Here is a 20,692-nt window from a genome sequence, read left to right on the forward strand (position 1 = left end):
TTTGGTGCCTGTGTCTTTAGGATGGTATACCTTTTTGGTTGATTGTTTTCTTAGTTAGAATGAAGTGTCCTTCTTTATTACTTACAATTAGCTTTAGTTTGAAGTCTGTTGTCACTTATTAGGGTATTGACCCTGCTTGCCTCCTTGTCCTTCCTTGCTTGATCGGAGTACTTTTGTCCATCTTTTCACTCGGAGGTGCATGAGGTGTTGACTCTTTAAAGGTAAGATTGTTTATTGTAGACAACAGACGGGTTTTTGTTCCTTGGTCCATTCAGCCAACCGTATCTTTTGATTGGAGAGTTGAAGTTATTATTACTTAAAGTTATCAACGAAGGTGTGTGTTGAATTCAGTAATTGTGTTGTTGACTTTCAGTGGTGCTTGTGTTCTCAGTGGTACCTTTTGTTTCGGTAATTATAGCTTCATTTTTTTTTTTTTTTTTTTAAGTATCTTTGGCAGTGCGTATTCTTTTCAGCTATTGCTTCTTCCTGTGTTTTCTTTAGGTTTGGTCTGCTGATACAGTTTTATTGTAGGCTGTTTGTATTGTGGAAAGTTTTTCTTTCTCCTTCAGTCATGGGAGATAGTTTTGCTGGGTCTGTCAGTCGAGGTTAGCAGTCTGGGTTTAGAATTAGGATGCACTGCTTTAAGTTCTTCTGGCTTTCAGAGTTTCCGTTGAGAAATCAGCTGCAGTTCTGATGGTTTTCTTCTGTCTGTGATTTGTGTTTTTTCCTTGAAGCTTTCAGTACTCTTCTTTGTCTTTATAGCGTTTTAACTTTGAAATACCATGAGAAGTTTCTTTTTTGGTCTTGTCTGTTTAGTGTTCTGTGTGATTGGATTTTGTGTAAAGTCTGTCTATGCCACTGACCTGTGGTTCTTCCTCCTCGTAATGAGAAGGTTTGGTCTTTTGATGGTGTTACACACTTCCTGTATTGTAATTGTTTTTCACGTTCTTTGCTTATTTCATGTAGGGTCTCTGCTGTGTCTTGGAGTCCTGATAGTCTGTGTTGTGCTTGATTCATTCTACCTGAAAAAATTTTCTCTTGAGTTTAGAACTGAGTTTGGGGCTTTCCAGTTCCATCTTTATTTCAGCTTGAGTGCTCTTCAGTGTTTCTCTGTATTGAATTCCATGTGCAAATCCTGGATTGTTTCTGTCATTTCCAATACATACCTTGTGTTTCCATGTATTTTTTTAACTTTATCCATCAAAATGCTATCTTAATTCTATGTTAGCACATAAAGATACTTGATAATATTTTATTTTACAGTTGATTTTAATACCTCTAGAGTTATCTTTTCTCTCTTCTTTCACATGTGGCCTTATGATAGACATGAATAAAGCTCTTTCCATAGAGGAAAGCTTTTGTAGGGCAGTCCTATTGAGGCAACTGGAACCTCACAGTTGCGCACAAATATTTTTTAAAATGCTCTACATATCACCAAGGTATACATCATTTCTTTATTTGACAGTATGTTTGTCTTTTCTTGGGTATCATTCAGGTGTTTATTCTTTTAAAGTTCATTGAGCTATTTGTGTCTTTAAACTCTTTTAATTCTTCGATGACATTTATGATTGCTCTTTTACATTCTCTGTCCTGGCGTTCCTCTAGTAATTCTCATCAGCAAACATTTCTATTGCACTCACTGGTGGAGTGTGTGTGTGTGTGTGTGTGTGTGTGTGTGTGTGTAGTTGGTTTTTCATATTCTTTGTATTTTTGTGATGAAATTTGGAAAGGTGGACTTACTTTTGTTAGTTGCATGTTGCCCAGACCCTCGCAAAGGCTGTGCAGGATCTGGCTGCAGCTTCTTTAAATACTGTGTCTGCCATATGTTCTTGGCTGGCCTGCTCTAGCTCCAGTAGAACATGTGTTAACCCTTTCACCTGATACTGTCTCTCCTACATGTGTGTTCTTTCTTTTCATCTCTTTCATTGGAGAAACTTCTTCTAACTTATTTATAGTTCTGTTATTCTTACTTTTATTTGTATTAGTTTTTAAAAATTCTTACTTAAATCACTAGTTGCTGGAATTTTCAGCCTTGTTTTCTATATGTGAACAAACTAAGTTTATTTCTTTTGTGATCCTTGTCTACAACGTGATTTTGTTTCTTTTATGTTGTTCTTTCATGTTCCTGGCTATCTTTGGTAAATAACTGGAAACCTAAGCTAGCTACAAGGATATTTATCTGATTCAGCCAGGTTCATGTTAAAGTCTGTATTTTCCAGAGCCCACAGGGGTGGCTTGGAGCCTTTTCTGTTACCAGTGGTCTGGGCCAAGTCTTTTAAGTTCTTGGCTTCTTCTTATTCAAAAAATTGAACAGAGGTGTGAACAGTTTTACAGAGTAGCAAAGAAACTGTTCAGAAGCAAAGCAATAATACAGATCAGAAAGAAAAACACTGTCAGGAGTGACAGTGGCCCCAGGACGGAGAGAGGCCCTGTCTTAGTTAGGGTTTCTGTTCTGTGAAAAGACACCATGACCACAGCAACTCTTTAGAGCTGCTGCTTCTTTTTTTTACAGTTCTTCATTGAGTCTTTGGGAGTTTCACATCATGCACCCCAGTTCTGCTCACCTCCCAGCCCCCCATCCTCCTCTCACCCCTCTAGCCCCCCCAAAAGAAAACAAAGCAAACAAACAAAAACAAGGACAAAAAAACCCAACAAACCCCTTAACTCCTCCATCTTTCCCGCCTCTCCAACACATCTTTATTCATCCTGGTGACACCTCTGTGTGTCATCATATAGTACGTCCTTTGGTCCAATCAGCTTTACTAGCCTGTTCTTTGCATTGTTCACTGGTCTGGTTCAAGGCGTCTGGTTTCTGGTACACCATCATCACTGGAGTCATGGAGATCCTGCAGATATTGTTCCAGAGGACCAGTCCCTTCAGCAGGTCCTTGATGGGTAGATGTTAGTTTGGGCCAACCCAAGGCTAGGCTGTGGGCCTGAATAGTACCTAAGCTGATCAGTCTGGGCCACTGGGGCCACCTGCCTCAGGTGAGGGGGCAGAGTCAGCTCCCCTATGCCCATGCCCTCAGGATCTGGTCACCCTCACCTGTGGTTAGGGATGGGGCCATCTCTCGCAGGTGCAGGAGCCAACTCTCTTGCTGCAGTGTCCAGAGAGAGGCAAAGCCAGCTTTCCCTGGGGCAGCAAAGGGCAGGGCAGGCTCAGCATGGCCCTGATTTCATCTCACGTGGTTCCTAAGGTCCCCTGAAGTGACACGGACTCCAGCTGCTGCTGGACTACAGACCCAGACACAGCAACTCTTATAAAAGAAAACATTTAATTGGGAAGGCTTGCTTACAGTCAGAGGTTTAGTCAGTTATCATCATGGTGGGGAGCAAGGCAGCATGCAGGTGGACATGGTGCTGGAGAGGTAGCTGAGAGTTATACCTCTTGCACAGGCGACAGGAAGTGGTCTGAGGTGCTGGATGTGGCTTGAGCATAAATGAGACCTCAAAGCCCACTTCTATAGTGACACACTTCTTCCAACAAGCCACTCAGTGCCACTCTCTTCGGGGGCCATTTTCCTTCAAACCACCACAGGCCCTGATTGTTTAGGGCTTCCTTTTGTAGGGTTCAGAAGGAGGAGGAACTTGGTTGTTAAGGAGCATATAATATTCAGTTCTCAGTTCTAATTATCATGCTCAGATTCTGTAAGCTTTTGTTCCCAGACTGTGTCCCTTCCAGTGATCTTCCATTGATGTATCTGATTTTAACTATTTATGTTTGATTATCAGGCATAAGATGGTAAATAGGGCATAGTCCCCAGAAGTTCAGTTTGTCTTATTGTGTGTACTGAAAACTTATTCCCTCTGGGTCCTTGGCAGTGCGGACTGCTGACACAGATGTCCTTACCGACTGTGTACACTGTTCTTGGCTCTTGTATGGACAACTACCTCATCCCAAAAGTTTGTGTGTTGCTCAGATCCCTGTGATTGTCTGATTGTTTCTATATGATTAGTTGGCTTTTTTGTTTGTTTGTTTGTTTGTTGTTGTTTTTGTTTTTCGAGACAGGGTTTCTCTGTGCAGCTTTGTGCCTTTCCTGGAACTCACTCTGTAGCCCAGGCTGGCCTCGAACTCACAGAGATCCGCCTGCCTCTGCCTCCCGAGTGCTGGGATTAAAAGCATGTGCCACCACTGCCTGCCTTGCCACTTTTTTTTAATAGTTTTAAAAATTATTTCCTTTTTTTTCTAGTACATGAATGTATGTACTATGTACATATATAATATGAAATTCTACTAAACATGTTTTTTAAACTTTCAAAAGACCGTTTATCTTCAAAGGCACAAAATCAGTTGATACTCAAGTGGAAAACATTTTATTTTTCAAATAATTTTCTAAAGTTGAAGATGAAAACTATCTAAATTACTGTAAACTTCATTTTACAGATACTATATTTCGAAAGGTGCTATTGTGGATCAACTTGGAGGAGACCTGAACTCAACTCCATTGCACTGGGCCACAAGGTTAACATTTACTTCTATTCACCCTTCCCCTGGGCCTCCTTTATTTTTTGTTTTTAATGGTATGTCTGTACTTGATATAGTTGTCATCTATTTATTGCTGCCCAGTGGAACCTTCATTGGAAGCAGAGTTACCAGCTGTCCTCAGAAAGCATTCTAATCCAGTTGTAAGGGCTGAGTCATTTTGGTTAGTAAATGTAATACTTTGGAAGTGTGTGTGTGTTTACAGTTAAGCAGGTTAGGTTAGTTCTTGGGACTTTTACGGTCATATTGGAATGGAACTAACTTAGTAATTGTGATATTTAAAGAAGTGAGGATCGTTTTCATTAAGTTATCAAGGCTGTTCTTCCATTTAAGACTTTCAAGAGCCATAAACTCCTTTGTCTTGTTTTAAAGCAACTTCATAAAATACATGATTTAACTTCCCATCATTACCTTCCCCAAGTATTCTCTTTTCCAGAAGACTGTCTTTGAAATAACTTTAGGTCTAAATGTTTGTCTTTCTATTTTTTAGACAAGGCCATTTATCCATGGTTGTGCAACTAATGAAATATGGTGCAGATCCCTCATTAATTGATGGGGAAGGATGCAGCTGTATCCATTTGGCTGCTCAGTTTGGACATACCTCAATTGTTGCTTATCTTATAGCAAAAGGACAGGTAAAAAAAAGTCTTACTAGTGTGTGTTTTAATCAGATATTCTTCATGGCTTAAATGCCTGATAGTCTTAGCATTACATTTGTAAAACCTGGAAATGCTTAAGTACTATTTTCTGGTGAATGGAGAAATGAATGTAGTTATTTTGATACTGAGTTTTTAGTGAACTTAAAAGCAAATATAGTCACAAATTAGCTAATTCTCCATTAATTTGGTTTTTAATTTTTGTTTTTGGTTTTGGTTTTTCGAGACAGGGTTTCTCTGTGTAGCTTTGGAGCTTGTCCTGGAACTCGCTCTGTAGACCACGCTGGCCTTGAACTCACAGAGATCTCCTGGCTCTGCCTCCCGAGTGCTGGGATTAAAGGCGTGTGCCACCACCGCCCGGCGGTTTTTAATTTGTAAGTGTGATAGAAATAAATAGTGGAAAATAAGGGGAACATTTATAATCTATTAATTTTTTCCCTTTAACTATTTCCCTTAAATATTCTTAAGATTTCTGTTGCTGTGATAAAACACCAAGACTAAAAGCAACTTTGAGAGGAAAGGCTTTGTTTTACTTACACTTCATATCACAGTCCATCATGAAAGGGAGTCGGGACAGGAACTAATGCAGAGCCCATGGAGGGCACACTGCTTACTGGCTACTCTTCGTGGTGTGCTCAGCCTTTCTTATAGCACCAGGACTTCGAGATGACCAGGTGTGGCACTGCCCATAGTGAGCTGGGCCCTCCCATGTCAATCATTGATCAAGAAACTACATCACAGGCTTGCCAACAGGCCAGTCTGATAGAACATTTGTTTTTCAATTGAGGTTCCCTCTGCTAAACTGACTGTAGTTTGTTTCATGTTGACATAAAACTAATCAGCACAATTGACCCCTTGTCAACTTGATGTAGAATCATCACAGTTCAGCTAGAACCTTTCCTTTCTCATTTGTCCTCAAGACAGCATGTTAATATTATCATAATATAAAACATGTTCCAACTTACAAAGTCCCAGTCCTTTAAAAAATTTATACTTTAAAAGTTGTCTCTTTAAAATATCCAGTCTCTAAAATATCCAAGGTATCATAACTGCAGGCTCCTGTAAAATCAAAAAACCAAGTTAAATACTTTCTGACTTCAAGTAGGAAGAACCAGGGTAGAGTCACAGCCTGAACAAAGCGAAATCAAAGTCTAAGTCAGTGTAAAGAGCCAAGTGTTGGACACCTGGGATTAACTCACAACCTTCTCGGCTCCGTGAAAGGACTTTTCACAGCCATCCATCTCTAAGATGCTATAGTCTTGCTGTAGCTGGGCTGTTGTACTTATTAGCCTCTTTTATTAGCCTCTTGTGGCCTCTCTTCAGGGACTCCAGTCCCACCAACAGTGCCAAGCCTCAGTTGTTCTCTGTGATCCCTTCATGCCTTCAAAACTAGTACCACCTGCATGATTTCTTCGACTCTTAAGTTCAGCTGCCAGCATAAGATCGCTCCTCCATCCCCTGTAGACCGTGGCTTCTGTATGCTGACCTTGAGGAACTACTCCTAGGTTTACTGTCTACATGATGCTGCCAGTCTCTTCTGCATCGCCGCTAATTTCTCAGCTCTGGCTCACCAATGTAAATCATTCTAGTAAAGCAAAGGTTTCATTTCTGTGGTGCTGGTCTCTTGTTAACCACAGGCAGCTCTCCAGCTCCAGCTAAGCGGAACCACAGTCTTAAAATCTGATTGTCCCTGCAGGTTCTTTAAGGGACTCGCAGAACTTCCCTCTGAAACTGCACAAGCCAGACCTCCATCGCTTGTGTTTATTTCTTTGAACATCCTTGTCTTCCACGCTCCCACAGAGCAGCCCACTGAGCTCTCAGCCCTCAACAACTATTCCAGCACAAAGACAGTGGCACCACAGTCCTCCCCAGTACACATGGTCAAGTCTATCACCAAAGTACCCCAAGACCTGGTACCAATTTCTGTCTCAGCCAGTGTTTCTGTTGCTGTGACACAACACCAAGACCAAAGGCAGCTTGGGGAGGGGAGGGTCATTTGCTCACATTTTCAGGCAATAGTCCATCATTAAAAGGGGGTCGGGGCAGGAGCCTGGAGGCGGGAGCCATTGAGGAACACTGCTTCCTGGCTCGTTCGGCCTGCTTTTCACCAGGACCACCAGCCAGGTGACATCACCCATAGTGAACTGAGCCCTCCCAAATCAGTCATATAGAAAATGTACCACAGGCAAGTCTGTGGACATTTTCTCAATTGAGAGTCCCCTTCTGAAATGACCCTAGCTTGTGTCATGATGACCTAAAACTCACCAGCACAAACATTGGAACTTGTCATCTGAATTTATGTAAACTTGACTTTCATTTTCTGTTTTGATAACCTCTTGAGGAGAATGATTTAAAATGAAACAAAACAAACCATGTTTCCTCTTTCTGCTGCATCAAATAATGAAGTTTCTGTCAGGAAACATGGGATTTAAGTTACTGGTCTTGATTTGTTTTTCTGAGTGTGCATCATAAAATCACAATAGTTATATACCTATTAATCTTATTATGCTTTTATAGTAAATAGATTTTGTTAAGAGAAGCACTGCCTAGGTTTTCTTCTTTTTTTTTCTGGTTGTATTACAGTCAGAATGTGTTGTGTATATATTCCTTGTATTGATAAAATGGCTAGAGGCCTGTTCTTAGCTGGGGTGCTGGGCCCCCTAGTCCTCTGCCTTTCCTTATGCATTGTCCAAACTCTACAATACCACTCTTCAACAGGGAAGTAGACCTCTTATGTGGTGCCTCAGAGTTCCCTGAAGAACACAGACAGAAGCTGTTCTGCTGACTTGAACCTATAAAGCAGCATTTCTTTCTGTCAGCTAAAGCTGGGACATTCTAGCTCATGTTCAGTGAGGGAAATGTCAGCACAGCACAAGAATTGAATACTATAGGAACCATCTTTGGAAACTGTCATAGATTAGCCTTATTCTAGTTTCTTTGTTACACCAGGGCTTGGAGAATTTATATTTACTTAATTTTTTCTTTCCCCTTTTAGCTGGGAAAGAAAAAATGATAACATTTTCAAGTGTTCATTGTCTTTTTGCTAATGCAGTTGGTTTGGAAGTTTGGCTCATTTCACTAGTCTTTTTAAAATCTGGAGAAGCAGGCAGGTTATAAAAATACCAAGGGAATGAGGCTGGGAGATGGATGGCTCAGAGTTAGAGTCCCAGCTGTGCCACCATGAGCAGCACCTCCAGCCCGCAGGTAAAATTGGCCGGCTGTGGAGGGGTAATCCCACTGTTGCAGCAGGTGGATCTTGAGCTCTCTAGCCAGTCAGTCTAGCTGACCCTGTCTCAGACAATCAAGCGGAGTTAGCTTTAGAGGAAGATATCCGATACCTGCCTCCGGCCTCTGCACCAGCGTGTGTGGACAAGTGTGCTTGCACAGACACACACAGCCAGCCCGGAGAGAGACACGCACAGGTGCACACAGAATCAAGCACGTGCCCGTCGTCCTACTGCTTGGGAGGCTGAGAGGCAGGAGCACCACCACAAGTTTGAGCCCAGTCAGGCCTGCATGGTTAATGCCAGGCCAGCCTGGACTACAGGGTGAGACACTAGCACAAAATAAAGCAACTTAACAGGAAAAAATACGAGAAGATCAAAGAACAGAACTTTACTAGCATGATAGTGTTTTATATAAAAGGTAAAATACGATGGTCTGAGTTTTTAAATTAGTTGTTTTCTGAGTAATTTTTTTCTACATAAAAAAGCAATACATACTTAAAATATTTAGGCATAGTTTGTGTGACTTAACAGGTATAGTATTTACAAATGCCTAAAAGTTGTCAAGGAAATTAAAATGTAAAACTATGGTATATCTTTTACCTTCTGAAAAATGAAGACTGCAAAACAATGTCACATGGCAAGTTTCATCTTGTGAAAGACTAGTAGAACTTGTCTTTTATTCTAAATTAAGATTGTGTAATAATAGTGTTTGAGGACCACTTAGAATTCTAAAATAGCTAAGATCTTTAAATATAAAACATTAAAGGGGAAGATTGAAAGTATAATTTGTAAGCCAGTTAGGCTAATTAGTGGCAGTACTTAGTTTTATTTTAAAGTTAAGAAAGAAACTTTCATAAAGCATTCTTGATTGAGTAGTAATGTTTTAGATTGCATAATGTATAAATTAGATGTTTCCAATTAATTTTGGTTAGGATCTTAAAACTCTGCTGTCTGACTTTATTATCAGGATGTAGATATGATGGATCAGAATGGAATGACACCTTTAATGTGGGCAGCTTATAGAACACATAGGTATGTAATCACTATGGACTATTGAGATCACTTCAGCATAACACAGCGGGAAACCAGTGCTTAGAAAGACCAGCGGATGTCACACTTAGTCCTCTTTAAAGCTTCTGTAGCCATGACTGACTGGTGCAGAACAGACCTTACTCTCGGGCTGTTTGGGTGTCTCTACTTCGGCCCAGTAATCCTCTTAATTCTGAAAATGGAAGAAAAGTTCACTTTTTTTTTTTAAGTAATTACCTTTTCATGTGATTGTATTGTAAAATTTTATGTATTCATTTTAAGTTGTTTTAAATCATTTTTGTATCAGTCCAAATTGAAATGAAGTTTTTTTATTCTTTAAATGTGTAGGTGTTAATAACATGAATTCTTAGTTTAAGTTAGGAGCAAGTATGCTGTCTCTTGGCACCGTATTACTTTATATAGGGTTGCATATCATGATAATTCATGTTAGAACATTATTTAATTACTGACTGTAATGTTACTGAGGCTAGAATAGAGCGTTCCAAGATGGAATGAGAATGCAGCAGCCACAATCAGTGTAGTCTCTGTAATGATTTCGATAATTGAAATTAGGGTTGTTGTTGTTGTTTGTTTGTTTTTTTCCTTTTCAGTGTGGATCCAACTAGATTGCTTTTAACATTCAATGTTTCAGTTAACCTTGGTGACAAGTATCACAAAAACACTGCTCTGCACTGGGCAGTTCTAGCAGGGAACACCACAGTCATTAGTCTCCTTCTGGAAGCTGGAGGGAACGTGGATGCCCAGAATATTAAGGTAAATACGTCCTGCTGTTGAAGGAAAGGAAGGCACTAATGGATGAGTCTCTCCATAAAACATGTTGTTTGTTGTTGGCTTTTTTTTCTTTTTAAAGACTGAACATTAGAAGAAACGTTTTATTTAGTTTAGTCCTTTGCTTCTACAAAAAATTTGTTTTCAAATCTCGGGTCATTTACTTTCATCTTATATTTAAATAGTTTTTCGTTTTGGGGTGGCCTTTTTATTGTGGAATTATACTGGATTTTAGAAATTTCATACTTTAACTTCTATAAATGAACGACAGTAGCTTTCTGGTTTCTTAAGAATATCATTACATGTAAGTTTATAGTTAGCAAGCACATTATCTGTCAGCACAGTGGCACAGCTGGTAAAATCACTGGTTTGTAAAAGGCTGGCAACCTAAGCTGAATGACTCCCAGACCCATCCAGGTAAAGATGTGGAAGGAGAGCGCCAACTCCACAAGGCGATCCTCTGACCTACCTGCATGCCAAGGCACAAGCATCCGTGTGTGCATCATACCTTCACACATAATAACAACAGCAATAATAAAAACACATCATTCGTAATAAGTTCTAGTGATTCTGTGACTTGGTCATTTTAGTAACTTATTTCTTTAAAGAGCAAGACTTTAAAATTTGATAAAACCCTTTATGATGTTTACAGAGTGGTGAGTTAACCCAAGATAAGTATACAGAATTAATTAATCTAAGAGCCAAGTACAATATAACATGTATACTTTGAGTTTTTAAAATTTGTAGACATCATAATTGTCTGCGAACCCAAGGTTCTGCTGAGGGACTGGCAAGGTGACTCGGTGGGCAAACAGCACTGGCTGCCACGCCTCATGACCTGAGCTCCCTTCAGGACACAGTGGAAGGAGACAGCGCTCCAGTTGCACTCCGACCTCCGCATGTGTGCTGTGGCTTGTTTTCGTGCACACGCAAACACAACATAAATGTCAAAAGTTGATTCTGTTGGTAATCTCAACTTTTTGCATTCTTAAAGACTTACGATCCACTGTGTCCTTTAGCAGAAATTGGAATGACCACAAAAATTGTCAGGAATCACTGTCTTTTGACAAATGTTTAGAAGAATTAGCTGTAATTTATAGTATTTTATGAACCATGTTTTATAAATGCCTAAAGGATATGTGCTAATTAAATGTGAAGGGAGTTTAAGCTAATACTAACCTGAAATAGCTAATCAAAAAGTAGGTACCTCTTGCTGGATCAAGGCATCTCTTTATGTTATAGTGAAAATTCTTCCTTTATTGGGTTACTTTAAGAAGAGAAGGTTAGACTATTAAAAATGACTTGGGCTTTTTTTTTTTTTAAACTTATTTCATAGCTTAGTGAATTTTTAGAAACTGGTCTAATTATAAAGTTTGAGTTTAGTTTAAATATTATAAACTATAAATTTGATAAAATCACGTGTTTTCTTTCTGTTTTTTAAGTCTTTTTCCTACCCAGAATGATCAGAATGCTCTACTAAACACGTGGCTGAGGGAAAGTTGGCATACCATAATAACTGACGTGATGGGCACTTAACAAATATCGATTGGCTAAAGATTGAAAATTTGCGTAGTCTTCAATTTTGCCTAGGTTGACATTTATGGCAGCCAGTACACTGTTCTGCTACTTCAGAAAGGATAGAGTAATATTTGCCATTGCAAAGATTAATTTTAAGGTGATTCTCTCTCTGAAAAATCTTAACACCAGCTTCAGTAACCTATGCCTAGCCCAGCCCAAAAGAAGAAGGAAGATACGTAACTAAACTTGACCAGTGTTCCTTTGGGTCAGTTAACTGAGATTCTCTCATTTTTACCATTTGTGTTCCATCCCATCTTTGACTTCCCAGATGCCCAGTCTTGAATTTCTTGTACTAGAAGTACATTTCAAGATATTGCTTGCATCACTGAAAAAAAAAAATAGAACCAATTTTTTTACAGCAAGTAATTAATTTCAATTTGCTTTTTTCTAATTGCTATGTTAATGTATTTGAATTACAGTATGTCAAATAATTATGAAAGCAAGATGGCTATATACAGTTTGGTAATTTGGAACCAGTGATATTTTTACACAAAAGCTTAGGACAGTTCAGTCATGCTCTTTAAGTATTTACAATGTGTTTGCAAATTTTAACATCTTTTAAAGTAAGTAATGGAAAGTTGTGAACCATTGCATAAACTCTTAATGTTGGTAAGATAGAAAAGTCCATAATGAATTTCAATAGAAAGGTAATGAATGACAAGAGTAGAGGTATTTGAAAGTATTCATGTGATTTTTTTTTTTTTTTACTTTTTTTTAAAGTGTGTTCTAGGTTCAGGCATATTACTTATATGGTACCAAGATTAGAATACCTTGTAGACTCTACAGTGCCAAATGATTGAGCTCACTAATGTGCCTGTAGACATTTTATTCAAACCCATGCCTTTTAAAATCATTTTATTGTATCTGACACAGATTCAGGGTTGACTATTGGGTAAAAAGGAAAGAGTCCGCATGCCTGTATTAGAGACTGAGTCCAGGACTTCATGCATGCAGGGCAAGCGTTCTGCGCACTCTGTTGGGTCTAGCCTTCTCTGTTGGGTCTAGCCTTCTCTGTATAATTGCAGCGTAAACACCACTTCTAATAGAAACCATTTTCATTCAGTAAATATTGGTAGGCTGTCTCGGTGGTCAAAACAGACTAAGGCCTGTGTTGTTTTCGAATGTACATTCTGTTGAAGAGGTGAAATAGTAAATAAATGAATCATGAGATGCAGTTGAATGGCAGGGCTGAGGTGGTGATGGTGACAGGAGAATTGCTCTGAGGTGATATTTTCTTCGCAGGCTGTGATGAGAAGGAATCAGTTGCAGAGGTCAGTGGTTCACACATTTTCCATGTAAAGAAATGCAAGCACTCCAAGGCCTAGGAGGCTAAGATGATGAGTTTTAGGTGTGGTAACTGAGGCTGGCTTAGTAGTACAGTGAGCGAGAAGCGACTTGAGAGGCAGGTGCCAGATCGTATAGACGCTAAGGTAAGATGCTAAATTGTTTTTCAAGTCCTAGGAGCCAGGAGGGTTTGTATAGACTGTCATAGGGTGTGTTTTTTGTTTTGGTACTGTTTCGGTTGAAGAAGTCATTGAATCATTAAGACAGTAGGGAGATTGGTAAATCAGTTAGGCTGGTGGTTTTTGTTGTTGTTTTTGTAAGGACCATGTTAGCTTAGCCAAGGAGTAGAGGTGGAGATAACTGAAAGGATTTGAAATAATATCTATTATATTTTAGAGTAGGAACGACACGATAGATTATATTTGAGAGTGAAAGAAAGCATCTTTGGTGAGACAGCTTTTGTCTTAGTTAACTTGTCTTTTCACACGTGTTGAGGTTGTGAATGCTGAGGGGAAAGTACTATTTTGAGTTGAAGATGATAGGATTTCATTCTGTTTCAATAATATTCAGCATGAAGTATGCCTTTTCACTGTGTACCATATAAAGCGAATTATTTAGGTAACTGCAAATTTTGAAAAGGAAAAATTAATTTTAAAAGCTCCAACATTATTCTTTGTTCATAATTTTGACAACATTTATTTATTTCAGTTTTCATTTTAAATACTAGGAAAGATCATCTTACCAAAAATGAATTGTAGGGGCTGGAGAGATGGTTCAGCAGTTAGGAGCACTTGCTGCTCTTGCAGAGGACCCGGGTTCATTTTCTAGCACCACCATGGTGGTTCACAACCATCTGGAACTCCAGTGTCAGGGGCTCTAACCCCCTCTTCTGACTTTGGCAGGCACCTGTCAGTCATGTAGTATATGTACACATATGCAGGCAAAACACTAATACACATAGAATAAAATAAGTATAGCTTTAAAATGTAAAGTAAAAATGAATTGTAAGGGTAGGATGTAGCTACAAATCTAGATTTGATTTTAAAAGCTATAAAAGTTACGTTCTTCAGACAAGATAAAACAAACATTTTCTGTGCTATAACTATGTAACTATTTGGCCCTTTCCTAAAATAAATATTTTAAAAATCAGGTTAAGTTTCTTTTAAATCTGTCTAGGTTAACTAGAAATTGCTTCTGTAAATTTCTTGTTTGAAAAAGGAATTAGATTCCTTTATTGTATAAAGCAAATTTCTTCCATCAGAATAAGACAACTTATTTTGAAGACTACTTTAATAATAGATAACTTTAAAATATTTTAAAGTTGATATTTGGAAGCATAAGAAGTAGCCAAATACCCTAGATTAGGTTCACAATGAATCTAGGATGAGATAGACCCACAAACCCCTTAGACTTGTTTAAAGTACTACTGTGACAGCATTTGGGGGGGAGAAGATCATTGGTTTTCATCAGATAAGTGTCAGAAGAATTTTACAGCCACAGCCCTAGGTTATGGTTAAATATTAACCATAGGGTAAAAAAGTAATTTGTATTCTAAGAATGAAAACACATTTATGGCTTATGTCATAATTCTTTTTTACTATGGTGGTTTTGTTACATCGATAAATTTAGAAATTTTAATTTGGTAAGAACAATTGATCTGAGTGCTCCCCAAGCATTTCCAGTCTTTTCTTTCTAAACCTGTCAAGGGATGGATGTAGACAGAAGGAGCCCTGTAGTTTCTTGGAAGGAGGTGAGAATCGTTGGAGAATGCAGTTGTTCATTAGTTCTTGAATACCTGGACCTCAATGGTCTCCAACTAGTGTTAGTTTTGACAGTGAGATTGTCCCACTAGGGCATAACTTGAAGTGATCTTCCACCTTACCCATGGTTAGTTGACCAAAACCCTGAAGAATTTGTCTACTGCCAGTGACATAGTCTATAAATACTCCATGTGGATTCTTGTGATGTTACTTTTGTTAGTAGTATTTACTATTTTGGCTGCAACATGGAGTGACCAAATGTAGACGTGACTCTGAACTCTGGTTTTAGTACAACTCTTGAATTGTTTGTCTGTTTACCAGCCGACTGAAAGAACTATACGAACGTGGTCGGATGACTAGAGGAGTCGAAGGTTTTAAAGCTCCCTCAATCTTTCTGTCTAGGCAATCCTTAGGTGTCACATGGCCCTCTAGTGGAAGGGGTGCTCAGCTGGACCGAGGCAACTGCAGGATAATCTGGGAGTGGTTACCCAAGGGATTGCTATTATTCAGGTAATATTTATAGTTCGGATTCATTAGCCGCTTCTGAAAACTCAGGTGATGGAATTCTGGAATAAGCAAGGACTCTCTAAAAGAAATATCCCTAGATTAGCCCATTCCTTATTAAATACCATTGGTTTTGTATTAAAAATCTGCCTGGGCTTTTGAAAAAAATTATTGTTGTTTGATTGTATTTCTTTGTTGTTGTATGGTAGTGTTATGCTTAATTTTTTTTTTTTTTTAAAAACTGTTCCATACTTGATAAGTGCCTTAGGATTCCCTGTTTCTTTCTTTTTTAATCCAGCATTTTGAAGTAAAATTTCAATTGTTATTTTTTTTAAAAATAATTGGAATATTATTCTTCAAATTTTGGCAAACAGTTTTAATTTGTCTTTTTTGTTTAAAGTATCAGATAGAGGACATTAAATAGATTGGAAATGTAGGGGTCTAATTTACAAAAGATATAGAAAATTTAACTGAGTAAGAGCAAAAGGGAACATCTAGGACTGAGCTGTGTACTTGTTGTCTCTTGACTTGTTCCTGTACTCCTGGCCTTCCTGGCAGTCCTGTTTTAGGATTAAAGGGACCTCTAGCTTCTAACTGCAATGGAAGGATTGTCAGTCGCTCGCTCTCGTGTTCTCTTCGGGAATTTCTCTCTGGGTGGATGAGTTTCTGGTAGGCTGAATGCCAGCACAGTGGTTGAAGTAGAGGTTGACTTTTCCTTCCTTCCCTAATCTCTTCTGAAGGCTCCCACCATCCCTGAAGTAAGCAGACTTCTGACAACTTGGTAGATAGAGTGTTAGGATGCTTTACAGCACTCATGTATGCTAGTGAAGTCTGTAAGGAATGTGCCGTAACTGATGAGCTTAAGGATAGCCTCTGATCCAGCAGGTACTAAAATACCTACTTTGTGATTTGCTCTCTAATTTGTCAAAATGCAAGCAAAAATAGAATCTTTAGTGTAAGATGAAAAAATGTATTTCCAGTTGTATTTTAAATGGGAAATGATAACAGGTATGTAATGATTTTTAAATTGATTTACCTGATGTCAGAAACCACTGTCAATGAATTTGTGTAGTCAATTTATTTTATGTAATTTCTTTAAAAGTTATTAATGACAGTATTAGTTTTATTTTTAATGTGAATATCTTCTGTTTCCATCACCAGGGTGAGTCAGCACTTGATTTGGCAAAGCAAAGAAAAAACGTGTGGATGATCAACCATTTGCAAGAAGCAAGGCAAGCGAAAGGGTACGACAACCCATCTTTCCTTAGAAAGCTGAAGGCCGATAAGGTAACTCGTGGCTGAAAAGCTTTCAGTCTTCAATCTGTGCTTTAGTTGGTGTAGATATTCACACACCTTAAGTTTTACATTCTCCACTGTAATGTTTCAAGTATTATTTCAGCCAGAATAAAACGGAGTATGTAGCACAGTTTCTTGTCTCTGCTGTATGATACTTAGGGAGGATGGGTACGTAAAAGTGGGTTTCAGTTGAACTGGTCTTGTAGATGAAAGCATTCTGTGCACGTGTGCGTTGGTTAGTGTGATAATGAACTATGGGCCATCCTAGTCTCACTGTGAATCTATTTAAACTGAGCACTATAGCTCTAGTTAATTGAGCTTTTTATTCTCTGTGAAGCAGTGTAACTTTAAGACAGAAAGCTTCCATTTTGGGCTGTTTTATAGAAAGTCTATTTTTTTCCATAAACCTTTAGTTTTAAATTTTATGGCTGTTGACTTAACTGTCTACTTATAATGCGGTTTTAAAACTTACAAACATTTTTTCTAAACACAGAGTCTGTGTTCCTAAGAAAACATTATTTCCACTAAAAAGGAAGATATTACTTAACCGGCATTTAAAAAAATCTGCTTAAGTAATTAAATAATAACTAAATATTTAAGCTTGACAGCAATCACGTGAGGGATATTAGTTGTTGTTTGTTATTAATTTTTTATAGAGAAGTTGAGTACTTTAGCCTTACTAGTGGCAGTACTAAAATACACAGAGGTTAACATTAACCCCCCACCGGCCAGTGTGACAGAAACAGAAGTTCTGAATGAAGTGTGACACACTGGAAAGCAGCAGCTCATTTGTGTGCACAAATTCCCGCTCCCTTCTGAGTGGAGAGTCCCAGTCCATCACACTGATACCAGAATAGCTGGGCTTGTGGTTTGTTAACTCACACTGCTGTTCTGAAACTTCACAAATGAGGATGATGAACTGCTTCCGCAGCCATGTTAATGCTTCCAGTCATTTACTAGCTGTATGCAGAGATGGACTGATTTTGATTTCATCTGTCTGCCACACTTTAAAACAGCTTGTTCCATGCAGTGTACTAATTAGTCCAGTGCTAAGAATACCTTGACTTACTTTATAAAGCGCCATAATTGTTGATTTTGCTGAATGTAAATATTCCAAACTTTTATTTTTCTGTAGGGTCAGGTGCAAATTTTTTTAAATTTAAAGATGATATATTAATACATAAACTTCCCTATTAATATATTTGAGGTTATATATAAATTAATATATATATATATTTTTTCCTATGTGAGCTTAAGTTTTCATGTCTGAGATAAAAGCAATTCTGTACTCTATGGATCACAAACTATTTTCTATAGAATTGTATGATTTCACAATCTCACCAGCAACATTTGAGTAGTCCAGTCTTTCTGCATCATCAGACGTGTCTTAAGACTTTTTTCTTCTCTCTCTCTCTATACATATGTACTTGAGATAGCATTTTGCCATGTAGCCCACAATGGCCTGGAAGTCTTGATCCTCCTTCCTCAGCCTCCCAAGTGCTAGATTACATATACCTTTAATCCCAGAACTTTGGAGGCAGAGGCAGGCAGATCTCTGTGAGTTCAAAGTAAGCCTGATCTTCATAACAACTTCCAGGCTCTCCAGGGATACACAGTAAGACTGTGTCTCAAAGCTACTGAAGGAAAAACAAGAAACCAAACTTTTCAGCTCAAGTCACTGTAACACACACTGTTAGAACTGCAGAACACAATGAAGCTCGCGTGTGTCTATGTGTGAGTATAGTGTGCAGGTGCATGGGTGAGCATGTACATATGGAGACCTGAGGCTGATATTAGGTGTCTCCCTTACCACTTTTTACCTGATAGACTCAGTCAGGGCCTCTCGGCTGTTCTGCTCTTCTGACCAGCCAGCTTGCTCCATGGATCCCTTTCTTTGGTGCACTGGGATCATGGGGTTGTGGGATGTGACACCCCCCACCCCCAGCTCACACGTGGATTCTAGGGATCCAACCTCTAGCCCTCATGCTTGGGAGACAAGTCCTCTACTTGCTGTGCCGTCCTTCCAGCCCCTGAAGCTCTTTCTCTCACTTTTCATTTATTTTCATTTTTTTAAATTTATTTATTGTGTATACAGCATGTATGACTGCAGGCCAGAAGAGAGCACCAGATCTCATTACAAATGGTTATGAGCCACCATGTGGTTGCTGGGAATTGAACTCAGGACCTCTGGAAGAGCAGTCAGTGCTCTTAACCTCTGAGCCATCTCTCCAGCCCCCTTATTTTCATTGTGTTGAGGAGGAAGCCAATGACTGCAGGTGCCTCTAGAGGCCAGAGGGGCTGGCATCACAGGGTGCTGTGAGCTGCCTTATGTGGTTGCTGGAATTGAACTCAGGTACTCTGCAAGAACACAGTGTGTTCTTAACCACTGAGCCATCTCTCCAGCCCCCAAGGCTCTCTTTTTTTACAGAGAAACAATATCCAAATACACACACACACCCCACTGTTTATTATTTATTTATATGCATCTTTATTTATGGTAACTCCAAACTAGACAATTTGATGTTCTTCAATAGGTAAATGGTTAAACAGACTGTGATGTACCCATACCGTGAAAGTTAGATCACATGGAAGCCACGTGTGGTGACTTATATCTTTAATCTCAGTACTCTGAGGAGGCAGAGGCCGGCAGATCTCTCTGAGGTTGAGGCCAGCCTGGGCTACACCATAAGACTGTCTCAAAAAAAGAAAGAACATTCACAGCTAAGTATCTTTATGTAGTTTTGTCACCTAAGATGATTCAAGGAAGATATTGAAGTTTGTGAAGAGCTATTCTGTAAACAAGACAATATTGATGTTTATTGATTGTGTGATGGTATAATTGTGACAGGCATTACAGAGTGGTGTGTGCATTTGTATATTACAAGTGTGGACTTCTGACAACCAGACAATGTTAATGTTTCTGTCATCCTCTTAGCCACTTCTGGGGTCCCACAGACACACATGAACCATGGGCAGTCAGGCAAAATGCTTACTCACCCTAGGGACTTCTGTCCTGTGTAATGTATGCACATGCACAAAGTGGCTTGGCTATCTAAGCCCTGATAGCATTCACTGAGCTACCTTTGAAAGCAGGTCCCTCCCATCCCTTACTCTCTTCCATCACTCCTCTTCCAGGCCGGCCCTTGCACCCTCCCCCCCTTCCCTCACTCTCTACAAATAAACTCTTAAAGTGGGTTTCGCTGTATTTGTGGTCCATTCTTGCAGCTGGTAAACACAACAGTCTACAAAGGATACAGAAGTGTCTCTTGGAGTTCTGAACACTGACTTGATGAGAGGTTTTCAGAGCCCGTTGTAACAGACTTTCTTTTGGGCCACCAACCAAAATCATGACATGGAAACTTACTATTAGTTATGAATGCTTGGCCTTATGCTCATTTCTAGCTAGCTCTCATGACTTAATTTAACCTGTTTCTCTTCATCTACATTTTGCATCAGGGCTTTTTACCTTCCTTTCATCCATGTCTGGATGGTTGGTGGCCGCCTGGCTGGCTCTTTTTCTCCCTCATCTCCCCACCCCCCTTCTTTCTCTGTCTCTCCTAGATTCTTCCTCCTACTTATTCTCTCTGCCCTCCAGTCCTGCCTATCCCTCTACTGCCTAGTGGCCATTCAGCTTCTTATTAGACCGATCAGGCACTTTAGACAGGCAAGGTATAACAGCAACACATCTTTACATCACTAAACAAATGCAGCATAAACAAATGTAACATATCTTTGCCTAGTTACAATAATATTCCACATTTCTTCCTTTCTGTCTAAATAAAAAGAAAGGTTTTTAACTTTAACATTGTAAAACTATATATAATAAGAACAATTATCAGGTAAGAATTAAATTCACAATGTCCAATCCATTTTGTATTTGGCAAATTCAGAGAAAATACTCCAGTATTTATTCTATCTTGGTGAGTCCAAAGTTTTGTATCTAATTTACCTTCTATCATAACTAAGGAAAACTATAACTACCTAGTTTTCACTTCATCAAAGACCCTAGAAGGATGTAATATTACCTGAGTAAATAGGAAGTGCAGAGCAAGCAACTTATAACTATAGAAATGACAGAGATATCTG

At 39.0% G+C, this 20,692-nt stretch overlaps 1 protein-coding gene across 2 annotated transcripts in view; it reads left to right on the top strand.

Moving 5' to 3' along the window:
* The window catches only part of Zdhhc17 (zinc finger DHHC-type palmitoyltransferase 17), a 68,558-nt gene that overhangs the window by 26,753 nt on the left and 21,113 nt on the right, over positions 1 to 20,692 (top strand). The window contains exons 4-8 of one of the 2 annotated variants that reach the window (XM_059245255.1): positions 4,385 to 4,462; positions 4,974 to 5,118; positions 9,334 to 9,398; positions 10,007 to 10,169; positions 16,472 to 16,597. In XM_059245255.1, coding sequence (XP_059101238.1) covers positions 4,385 to 4,462; positions 4,974 to 5,118; positions 9,334 to 9,398; positions 10,007 to 10,169; positions 16,472 to 16,597 — 577 coding nt within the window. Of the gene's footprint in view, positions 1 to 4,384; positions 4,463 to 4,973; positions 5,119 to 9,333; positions 9,399 to 10,006; positions 10,170 to 15,223; positions 15,317 to 16,471; positions 16,598 to 20,692 lie in introns of those variants that run through there. The other variant, XM_059245256.1, reaches the window with a different exon arrangement.

The sequence above is a fragment of the Peromyscus eremicus genome, chromosome 18, assembly GCF_949786415.1.
Source record: "Peromyscus eremicus chromosome 18, PerEre_H2_v1, whole genome shotgun sequence".
In the NCBI taxonomy this organism is placed as follows: Eukaryota; Metazoa; Chordata; class Mammalia; order Rodentia; family Cricetidae; genus Peromyscus; species Peromyscus eremicus.